The 12444-nt window shown below is 38.2% G+C and overlaps 1 protein-coding gene across 1 annotated transcript; it reads left to right on the top strand.

Annotated features, from left to right (window-relative positions):
• Positions 1-85: 85 nt before the first annotated feature.
• On the top strand, positions 86-3765 carry LOC115985880 (ethylene-responsive transcription factor 12-like). Its single transcript, XM_031108774.1, has 4 exons — positions 86-93; positions 680-740; positions 3317-3472; positions 3613-3765. Exons 1-4 carry the CDS (start codon positions 86-88, stop codon positions 3763-3765), a joined length of 378 nt encoding a protein of 125 aa, XP_030964634.1.
• Positions 3766-12444: the final 8679 nt, after the last annotated feature.

Raw genomic sequence — 12444 nt, 5'->3', positions numbered from 1 at the left:
ATGGTTCATCATAGTGAAATACTGAGTGAGTATGACCAAGTAAGGCATCTAACCTTGATTTCTAAGCTTCGTTGGCTAGTGACACATGGCTGAGTAAGTTAAATAGTCACACTGAGTCCATTCAATTTAGACATATATAAGGAAAAAAGAGATTTAATCCCCAAAGAATCTCATCTATATTCAAGTTACCCCGAAGAAAAATACCACTTGATTGGCAAGCAATAGAATAGTTGCGCATCAACGGTTGGTGTCAGTTGTTGGTTCCTCAAAGAAAGATTGCATGACAAGATTGTTGTGGTCCTTTTCTTGATTGCCACTTGCTTGTGCCTGATTGGTTTTCTTCATGGTCCTAGTATTAGTTGGGGGAGTCAAATCCACCACCCTCATTTGCACAATTGGTGAAGAAGGCTAGCGGAGTGTCATGCTTAACAAGCCCAAAACAGAGGGAAAACACTATAAAAAGTGCTAAAATCAAAGTGAATGTAATTGTAATGGAGGAGAAGGAATTATTTTATGTTTTTAAGAATGCATAGGAAATATATTGAGCTATCTACTGAACTAGTCATAAATTTTATGAAGGTATAAGGATTTTTGGGTGAATGTAAGGGTGATTTTTTCTACAATTTTGACATTCCATGTTTCTCTGGTTCATTTTAGGACTCATGCCCTTAATTTTCAGGTTATTCCCTATTTTAAAGATTTTTTTGGTGCTCTCAAAAGACCCGCTCAATGTAGTGAAGGTTTGTTAAACTCACTGGACATTTTTAATTAGTTGCTTGTCATTAGCTCATTGTAGGCTAAGAAAAATGCTTCTTTAAGAGGGATTTCCCTTCCCGAACAAGCTGAGTTTGAAGATTTAGGACAATCAATATTTAATTCTTGATTGAATTTGAATCCTTTTATTGGGTGTGAGGATAAGTGTGGGGTAATGGCTTTGGTTCTGCAGATATACCAGAATTCTCATGCATAAGTGGTTATGCACACAACATTGTCCATTGGCTCTAGGGTCCTTCAAGTATTCCAAGCCCCAGGTTAGGAACTAATTTTCTAACATTTTTGTTATGTAGCATGACAACCAAACTTATTAGTTAAATAGCATCTCGAGTCTCTAAGACTTGAGTTCTATGAAGGAAATGAACAAATACAAAACTTATGCACACTCTCAATGAGAGAGATAGAGAGAGAGATCCTCAAATCAACAAATTAGATCTGTGCTTTGTGCTTCTCCAGATTTGTAACTTTGCTTTCTTATTTGCTCTTCTCCATATCTATAACTCTGCTTTCTTTTTTGTTTTACTTCTCTAGATTTGTAACTTTGCTTTCTTCTTTTTTTGATTCTTCTTTGTTCTTCTTTTATGGAACTCGAGTTCTAAATGGATTATTTACCCACACTAGCTTTTACCACCTTAGAACTCGACTCTTAGTGACTTGAGATGCTACTTAGCTAAAATGTTTGTTTTGGGTTCATATAATGAAATTGTCAGCAAAAGTCACCAAATGGTAAAAAAATCCATCACCTCTTTGTTTTTAGGTTCAATTGTTGGCAAAGAAAACATATTGTTGCTTCAAAGTTTTATTTTTGAACGCTAATTATTGTTGGACACCATGACTTGTACACACTTGTTGAAATAGTTTTTTGAATTTTAGTTGTAATTGTAAAATGGTGATTTTGACATGATTTTAGTTGTTTTATATGTACAATGTGCTACTATCACCGTCCATTTATGAATTTGGTGAGCTCTACTTTGTCTTTCTTCACTTGGCTTAGGGAAGCTCAATTGGATTTCATCTGTGGGCCCAAATTGAAATACAATTTTGATCTGGTTTGGTTGGCTACAGAAGGCCATGGGTTGGAATCAAAATGGGCCCTCTTAGATCAAATTTGAATTGGACTTATGTGGGCCATTCCTTTTCCTTCCTTTTAATTGGGCTTTACCCATGGGTTGAGGCCACATGCCACACTCTCAATTCGTGTGCTAGGTTGGTCATCTCCAATAAGCCACAAATTTAGTGGGCTATTTTTGGGCTTTATACTAGTGTTTGTGAAGAGTTTTGTGGCCCTCAATCCCATTCCATTTTATTTGACCAAAATGCCCTTAAAAAATATCAAACTTACTCTATAAAAATTAGGAATATCACCAACCATAAGAGCATTAGCATTGGGGGTGTTAAATGCCCCAAATTGCTTTTTTAGCAACACACCTGCTCAAATTGAGCTTTACCCAAGTGTGTGTTGCTAAAAGTTTTTAGCAAACATAAATAGTACATATGTATATATACAAATTGTAGTTCATGATTGCTAACGTAAAAGTAAACATAAAAATATATAGAAGTACATAAACGAGGGAAGTGGAAAATAGGAGAGAAGAGAGAGAATGAGTTGATAAGATAGTTTATAATATTTTAATGAGTTGTATCTAAAAATAAAAACTGAGATGTTTTATGAGTTGTAAAATGGGTTGATAAAATAGATAAAGTAGCTTTTTTAGTTGTAAAATAGATTTTTTTTTTTTACAAACTGGGATATGAATGCTCTAAGTCAATAAACATGAGAAATACAATAAATCAATCATTAATTTAGTTTCATAAATAAAACTTACGTGTTGGAAAAGCATCAACCATTGAGATCATTTTTATGATATCTCTATAGTTTTAAATTTTTATTTATTTATTGAAATAAGAGAGGAAAAATAAGGGATAAAACTCCCAATATGCTATATTTTAGCATCAAACTACAAAATACATGCATTACTTGGGAGGCTAGTTGTAAAAAAAAAAAGGCGAAAAACACATTTTGGTCCCTACATTTTCGCACGATTCCTACTTTGGTCCCTAAATTTTATTTTTATCGCTTTTAGTCCCTGTTTAGAAAAACGCCTTCTGTTTTAGTCCTTTTCGTCAGTGCCGTTAGGGCACTGACCTATGTGGCAAACAGAATTATTAAAATAATAATAAAAAATTTTATTTTGTCATTAAAAAATGCCAAGTCAGCATTTAAATTTAAAAAAATAATTTATTAAATTTAACTAAAAAAAAAACAGAAATAAAAATAAAAAATCACATTAATTAAGATTAAAGTGTTGTTGAGCAAGAACAACAAGAACACATACACAAACCCAGAAATTAAAATTCAAAAATTAAAATTTTGGTTCAAAATCATCACATACACATGAAAGTTTGGAAATGTTCCAATCGGGGCCATGTGAAAGACAAAATAAACTGCAAAAACAACCCAAACACACACTGTACATGACAACAACATAAAAGAAAAAAACCCAGTAATGCTTTAAACTTTAAAAAGCAAACCCAGATATAGATTCAAAAAAAAATTAAGTACCCATGGAAGAAGACTAGGGTTTGGTTGGGTACATTCGATACACCCGAAGAAGCTGCACTCACTTACGATGGTGCCGCTCGTTCGCTCCGTGGAGCCAAAGCTAAGACGAACTTTCCGCCAACAGTTCCGGCCACCGTAGGCTTCCTCTCCCTCTCGATCTCAACCTTCCCTCCTCCAACAAACTCATACTCGGCGAGTTTTTACACACCGACGTTCTCAAAGACATCAATTGTGTCGCCACCAAGTCTGACCCGTCTTCCTTGTATCAAATTAAGCGAGAACCTCAAGCTTCCGCCTCTGCTGTTACTGTCGCTTCCGCCGGACCCACACATCATGTCCCTGAGAGCTTCGCCATGGCGTCGTTTCTGGGTCTCGTGCGGCGTGGTTTGCCTGTTGATCTTAACAAGCCGCCTCCTTTGTGGCTTTGAATGACATGAATGAATGAAATGAATGCTGGTCTGACCTATTTTATTATGACGGTGTTTTTCACCCCTTTAATTAGTTCCTTTGTCTTTATTTATTCTCTTTTTCTTGAGACTATCTGAGTCTAGTAGTATTAGACTATTAGTAACGTAAAAACAAAAAGTTTCAAGAAATGTATATTTTGAACCCAAATTTTAATTTTTGAATTTTAATTTCTGGGTATGTGTATGTGTTCTTGCTCAACAACACTTTAATCTTAATTAATGTGATTTTTTTTTTCTGTTTTTTTTTATTTAGTTAAATTTAATAAATTATTTTTTTAAATTTAAATGCTGACTTGGCATTTTTTAATGACAAAATAAAATTTTTTATTATTATTTTAATAATTCTGTTTGCCACGTAGGTCAGTGCCCTAACAGCACTGACGGAAAGGACTAAAACAGAAGGCATTTTTCTAAACAGGGACTAAAAGCGGTAAAAATAAAATTTAGGAACCAAAGTAGGAATCGTGCGAAAATGTAAGGACCAAAATGTGCTTTTCACCAAAAAAAAAATTAACGTCCTAAAAATAGAACTTCTTGTAGCAAGTTGGGAAAAATAAAATAATATGCTTTAATGTCTCTCTCTTCCTAAAATATCTCCCTTCTTTGTCTCTCTTCAATCTCTCATCTTCTCTCTCTCTCTCTCTCGACAAATCTCCCTTACCAAAATGCTCTCTCTTTCTCTCCCCATGCCCGCTCAGCCCAGTACTCTAGACATTGTTCCTCTACCTAATTTTCTCTTCGCTCCATCGCTCTCTCTATCTCTTCCCTATCACTTCTCTCTCTCAGACGGTGCAGTGGTAGAGGCGTAGTGGATTGTCGTCACATGGGTTGTCGGTTTTTGATGGGTCAAGGGGTGGTGCGGTGGTGGTGGCGTGGGTCGTGGGTCGTGGCTAGTGGTGGTGTGGGTTGTTGTAGGCCGTGGGTGGGATGTGAGTTTTGGGTTTCTGTGGGTCATGCGATGGTGGATCCAGTCTGTATGGGGGTGGGCTAGTTTGGTGGTGGTGGTGGTAGTGTGTTGCATCTATTGAAGGTTGTGATTTTAGATATGGGTATGGGTATGTGATTTTTTGGTTTTTGGTGGCTGTTGATGGTTGTGATGGTGGTGGAGGTGCTAAACTTCTTGTGATGGTTGCTGGGTGGTGTTTATGGTGCAGCTTGGATTTGGATTAGGTGGTGGTTTTTAGATTTAATGGGTTTTGGTGGTTGGCATGGTGGTGGCGTGGTGGTGGTGACTCTGGCTGTTATGGCTAGTGGCATGGTTGGTTGTAGTGGTTGCTAGTGGTGGTTTTTGTTTCTGTTAATGGTAGTGATTGAGTTTTAGTGGTTAGGATGATATAGGTTTGAGTGGTGGGCTGTAGATAGGATGATTTGAGTATGGGTTTGGGTGGTGGATGGTGGGTGGTGGCCGGTAGATGTGTTGATTTTTTTTTTTGGGTGTTAGGTGGTTGAGAGAGAGAATGAATAAGAAAATTGAGAGATGAGGAGAAGAGAGATATGTGATATATTATTTTATTGGATAGAGTATATTATTTTAATGAATTATATGGTTTTTTTTTTTAATAATCTAATGAATTATATGTTGAAATAGAGTTTGGTGTCCTTTTCAAAAAAGGAAAAAAAAAAAAAAAAAAAAAAAAAAAAAAAAAAAAAAAAGAGAGTAGAGTTTTGGATATTAGGTATATTGTAAAATGGTATAATAGTTAAAATAACTTTTTTAAATAGTAAAATTGAAACTATTATGCAATTCTAGATGCTAATGCTAAGAGCAATTAAAGCTTGAATTGATTGAATTATTATTATTAATTTTTTTTTTTTGAAAAACAAGACAAAGCATTTTTTATTAAGTCAAGCTAGACAAATCTGCCTGAAGAATTGATATAAGGTCTGGTGGTACATCTTCTATCCAGACGGTCATGGAAGGTAAAGATTTTGCCTTACGAGCTAAAGAGTGGGCCAACTTATTACACTGTCAGCGTACAAAGGATACAAAAAAAGCTGAGAAATACGAATTGAGAAATAGAATATCCTTTATAAGGTGACCGTGCTGTGCCAAGCTCCTGTCTCCACTCTCAAAGCTTTGAATAGAGGTTCATTGTCGCCTTTAAATACAATATTATCAAGATCAATTTCTAGTGCAAGCTCCATCGCCCTCCGTGCTGCAAGTGCCTCAATCTCGATCACTGTGGCTAGTAATGGGATTTGTTACGTCAGTGAGACCATTACGTGACCTTCACTATTTCAAATGAAAACTCCCAGTTCGGCCTTATTGTCCTCAACGAAGGTTGCCACGTCGTAGTTAATCTTGTATCGTGGGGCTTCTGGCGAAGACCAGACCATCTGGTGTTGACTTCAGTGTAGAGAGGGGATCGCTGAAGGTGCGAGGGCTTCAAGCTGCCTTTCCCGAGCATGCTTTGTTATTTTATCTAATGGCAGAGTTGCTTTGCCTAGTCGGAGATTGTTACGACAATTCCACAAATTCCAGATGACAAGAGAGAACAGCTTCAGTTCCTTATTACTTGCAAAAACAAAGTCCATAATGTCAATGAAAGTCCTGCTGCCCTTGAGTGCTTCATGAATCCATATTGGAGTTTGACTCCATAAGGGATTTAGCACAGGGCAGCCGTATAGGGCATGGATCGTGTCTTCCTGGTGTAGTCTGCAGATATCACAAAAACTGTCAGACGGGATTTTACAGCGAACTAGGTTCACTTTGGTGGGTAAGGAATTTGTGCATGCACGCCATATCAGGTTTTTAACCTTGTTTGGCACTTCCAAGCCCCATATTTTTTTCCATAGACGTTTCATGGTTTCTGTGTTTGAGGGTCCTAACTGTTGGAGTGTGTTTGCTTCTTGTAAGAACCTGTAACCCGATTTAACAGAGTACTTCCCATTCGGATTAAATGGCCAAATCAGAATGTCTTCTTGAATGGAGTGACATAGAGGAATATTCTTAATAGTAGCTACCTCAAAATCATAGAAGATTCGGTCAAGCAGATCCTCCTTCCACGTTTTGTTCATTAGGTCAATCAAGTCACTCACCCAGACCATACCATCCCCATCCGGCTTTGGTGATAAAACTCTGGGTTTGTTCTTCACAAGGAGACAGTTGTCTCCCCACACCTGGATTGAATTCCCCATGCCTATTCTCCACACCACTCCACGCTTTATTACCTCCCTTCCTTTAATTATGTTTTTCCAAGCATATGATGCATTATTTGGGGATCTTGCTTCCATCACAGAGGTAGTTGGAAAAAAATTGGCTTTGAAAACCTTGTAGAACAATGATTGGGTGTCATGTAGAAGTCTCCACGTTTGTTTTGCCAAGAGTGCATCATTAAACATGGCTAGATCTTTGAAACCCATACCTTGTGATTTAGGCTTACATAAATCCAACCATTTCACCCAATGAATCTTTTGATTATCACCTATTTGACCCCAAAAAAATTTGCGGATTAACGCCTCAATCTCATTGCACAAGGTGAGTGGTAATTTAAAACAAGACATGGTGTAAGGGGGAAGAGCTTGTGCAACAGTTTTAATAAGAATTTCTCTACCTGCCTAGTACAAGAGTTTTGACTCCCAACCTTGTAGTTTCTTCCAAATTTGTTGCTTTATGTGAGTGAAGCTCTCGGTCTTGTTTCTACCAACTAGGGAGGGGAGACCTAAGTACTTCTCATATTGTTGAACCACCATTACTCCAAGCATATCTTTAATCCTATCTTGGATATCAGCATTGGTGGACTTGCTAAAAAAGAGTGTGGTTTTAGCTCGGTTTATTTGTTAACTAGAGGCACGCTCATATTTAGCAAGAATGTTCAACAAAGTTTGGCATTCATTCTCCATAGCCCTACAAAAAATTAAGCTATCATCTACAAAAAGTAAACGAGTTAGTTTAGGGCCATTGCAACAATTTGACACACCGCGAATATCACCATTGGTTGCTGATTTACTTATCAATCCATGCAGCCCCTTTATGCACATGAGGAAAAGGTAGGGGGATAAGGGATCTCCTTGTTAAAGTCCCCTTGATGGTGTGATGTGGCCATGGGGTTCCCCATTTATCAAAAACAAATATGAAGCTGTGGTAATGCATGCCATCATCAGTTTCACCCATCTATCTTGAAAACCCATCTTCACCAAGACTTTCTCCATAAAAGACCATTCCACCCTATCATATCCCTTACTCATGTCCAGCTTGAAGGCCATAAAACCTGTCTTTCCCTTATTATGATTTCTCTTGTAGTGTAATGTTTTGAAAGCCACCAAGATATTATCTTAAATCAAACGATCAAACATAAAAGCACTTTGGTGTTCTGAAATGAGTTGAGGCATAACAATTTTCAATCTATTTACCAAAACTTTTGAGAAAATTCTATAAAGCACATCACTCAAACTTATTGGCCTAAATTGAGACACATATTCCGGGTTCTTAACCTTTGGTATTAGAGTGATAAAAGAGTGACAAAGTGATTGTGGGAGCACACCGCTATTGAGATAATGCAATATGGAGTGAGTAACATCAGACCCAATTAAAGACCAATAATTTTGGTAAAACAAAGGGGGCATACTGTCGGGGCCAGGAGATTTTAGGGGGGCCATCTGCTTTATTGCCACCTCCACCTCTTCAATAATAAATTCTCTATCAAGCTGCACATTCATGTCAGGTGTAATCACATGTGGGATAACTTCAATCACTTTGGTCAGGCCACTGGTTCATTAGATGAGAATAAAGTCTGGTAGAAGTCTAGAATAGTATCATTCACGTGTTCTTGCCCAACACACCAGTTACCCATGGCATCCCGTAGCTTGGTGATATAGTTTTGTCGGCGTTGCTGTGAAGCTTTGCTATGAAAGAATTTTGTATTACGGTCACCATCTCTAAGCCACATTATTCTTGAGCGTTGGCCCCACATCTTGGATTCCTTATCTAGCAACTGATTTATTTCCCTTTCTAACAACTTCATGCAGGTTGAGTTCCCAGTCCGAGCTGCCTCTTTTTCTGCTTGTTTGGGTTGCTTACGCTTAATTTCAAGTTCTCTTCTGACACTTCCAAAACATTTTTTACTCCACCGTGTCAACTCCCTTCCACACTTATCTATTTTATTGAGAACTCTAGTGTCCCACAGGTCTACAACTCTCTCCCTCCACACGACTTCAACTGTATTAGTGCACCCTTCATTTGTTAGCCACATTTTCTCAAATCTAAATGGTTTGTGGAAACTCGAGTCCATCCCTTCCGGAGTTATCCACAACGGTTTATGGTTAGAGGTTGTTACGTCTAGATGGTGGATTTTGGTACTTGGGAACCTTGTGAACCAATCAGCTGTGGCTAAACCGCTGTCAAGTCACTTAAAGATTGTGTAATTGGCAAAGTGCTTATGCCAAGCGTAAGGAAACCCCACATACCCCAGGTCTGTGAAACTATAATCATCTAGAGCGTCCCGAAAGAGTTGCATTTGTGAATGTGGCCGGGTTCTTCCCCCTATTTTTTCGGATTGATGAGTGATCTCATTGAAGTCTCCAGCACATAACCACAGTGAAGTTCTCCTACTTTTCAAGTCTCTCAACTTATCCCACAATTCATGTCTTTTTTGGGTGTCCGGTTTACCGTAAAAACTGGTGAATCTCCATTCATCAAGGAATTGATTAAATTGAAACAGGGAAAAAAGGAATTTGAATTCAAATGGTAGAATGTGTGTTTGTGTGGTGGGAAATTTGTTACTTAGAAATTGTGAGTATTTTAAATTTTAAATTTTAAATTTTGAAGAGATAAAATAAATTTTAGGAAAATGAGGTGAATTTTGTATTTTAATTTTACACAAAATTTAATAATGACTTTTATACCCTCACTTATTTATTTGTTTGAAATAATGTTAGTGATAGGCCACAAACTGAATGACCCCTTGTGATAGAAATTAATTAATTAATTAGCCAAGTTATTAATTAATCAATTTATCATGCAAAAACGTGGTAGCACAAACAAATCACCAATAAACTAATTATGCAGCAGAAAATAAATAACACGGTGATTTGTTTACGAATGGGGAAAATCTAACAACAAAAACCCCACCGGGTGATTTTCAGGTCACCACTTCCGAAACTCCACTATTATCACAACAAGCGGTTACAAGTAAAGGAATCCAAGTACCTTACCAACCTACAGTTGAACTCTTACCCCAATACCCAATTGGACTTGTTTTGTAGTGATAGTTCCACTTTCGATGCACGACTCCTAAGTACGTAACTAACCAATTGCGCGGATCCCAGTACGCGACTTCAATCACCAACTAAGAAGGTTGTTGGTTGCAAAGTTCTTCAGTTCATCCATACGATGAAGATCAAGAAGATGCTTGGTCACAAAACCCTACGATGCACATACATAGCAACTTCTTCAAGAGAAAGAGATGAACTAGGGCAAGAACTTCGTCTCCGATCACAATTTTCTTGAACAGAGTTTGCTCAAAACTTGTGCAACTTGTGAACTATTTGATAGCCCTTAAACTGATCCTTTTATATGTCTAGGGTTAGGAGAAAAGAAAGCCCAAAGATAAATTCATGGATCCCAAGAAAATCAGATTGAAATTCTGAGAATCTTAAACCTCGACAGATAGAAGGTGTCGAGCAGCTGTCGAGCACACCGAATGTAGAACAGCTTCCTTAAGCTCGATAGATGCAGCTGTCGAGATAGCTGTCGAGTTTTAATGATTTGCACTATGAACTTGTTTTTTTGGACAGACTTGAAGGCTTCAACACTTGATCTTGAAATATGGTTTCTTGAAGTATTTAAACACATCCTAAATCTACCAAAATACAAGTAAAATGTGTTTTGTCAAAGGATAAGCCAATTACATAAAAGAATGACATATATTCCTCACAAGTGAAACACATATGTTCTAACAATCTCCCCCTTTGGCAATCCATGACAAAACCACAACAAACAAATGAACATATAATAGAAGTCATAAATCACTCAACTCATATTCACTTGTTGAATACAATAAAATCTATCCTAACACAAACTTTTGAAAAATTTTGCAAGAAGAGAGTTTATGACAAGTAGACTTTGACAACCTGTATTTCTGAAACGCTTTAAACAAAACTTATCAAGGCATCTTTGTGTGAAACAGAAATAATAGATTGCATACAAGTATAAGAAACATGTGTATAAAGGGAGAAAAGAAACAACACATGAAGGGGTAGGTGAAAGAAAAAACATACATCAATATAAAGAAAGAAATAAGTACAATGTATGTCTATAAATGGTCACAAGACCTCATGTACAAGAGTAATGTATCTAAAAAGAAAGAAAAGAAGAGATACATACTATCCTCACTACATCTCTCAAAATGTATCAACACTCCCCCTAACAAAATGGTCCTATACTAACTCTCCCCCTAAGATAGACTACTCTCATACCAAAACTACTCCCCCTTTTTGTCACGAATGACAAAGAGTAAGAGTGTCAAGTAGACATCTCATCGGTAGAGCTAGCATCTCCATCAGCATCATCCGAAGCATCATCGTCATCACCATCATCATCATCCTCATCCTCAGAATCAGAAGCCACGGGAAAAGGTGGTCAAGGAGTAGCCTCAGGAGCAAAACCACCCATGGAAGCCTGTCGCCGAGCAATACGACCGACATGAACGTTCACCTAATACAACTCCGTAGAGAGTGTATCTAGGCGAGCATCCATGCACTGCAATTGCGCCATGATGTCTCCTAAAGTCACATCGCTCGAAGAAGAGGGAGGAGCGGATGTGGATGGAACAGAATGGGATGGAGCTGAACGGGAGGAAGGAGCTGTTGGATTCGACTGTCGCGACTAAATTTGGACCTCGCTACGTTTAACGGTAGCGTAATCTATGGCACACATGACAGTAAAATGGTCAGAAGAGGGAAAAGGAACGGAAAAATGGCGTAAGACCTTCGTGATAGCGGAAGGAAAGATGAGTTTATCACGGGACGCCGAATTTAGATGAACATCTATAATAGGCAGAATGAAATGAGAAGGGAAATCTATAGTAAGATGCTCAAGAAGAGACAAAAAAATCGAGCATAAGGCTCTGTAATGAAGTTATAGTGAGAGAGTGGATGCAAAACAAAAGTCATCATCATGTTCATGAATTTAGGACCTTTAGCAAAAGGTCGACATGGTGTAAATAGACGCTCACCCCAAGCAGAAGGGCGCTCACAAAAAGCAGACATGAGCTCATCCCTGGACACAGTCCTCAGACGCCCACAACTAGGATAGTCAGGAAACTCTATCCTAGGGACCCGAAGCACATCTGCAACAAGTTGCGGTGTGATAGGAATGCGCGTACCTCGAACATGAGTGAAGAAAATAGGTACTGAACGATCAATCTCGTGCATGTTGGAGTAAAACTCCTGGATAAGCACGAGAGGGTAGATGACCGGGACGCACACAGTGACTCCCATCCCCTACTGTGAATGACAGAGAAAAGGTCGGTGTCGGCAAAGTCCGTCAAAATGACTTGGCGTTCCGAATGAATGCCTCGTCGAGAAAAGTTCTCCGAAAATGCCTTAAAGGCATCATCATCACGGAACCGGATATGAGTCAGAGTCGGATTAGATGATGAAGAGGCACCGGAACAAAGAGGGTTCCGTGCAGGAGTGGAT

This window comes from Quercus lobata, chromosome 4 (genome assembly GCF_001633185.2).
Source record: "Quercus lobata isolate SW786 chromosome 4, ValleyOak3.0 Primary Assembly, whole genome shotgun sequence".
Classification (NCBI taxonomy): Eukaryota; Viridiplantae; Streptophyta; class Magnoliopsida; order Fagales; family Fagaceae; genus Quercus; species Quercus lobata.
This window is presented reverse-complemented; position numbering and strand designations above follow the sequence as displayed.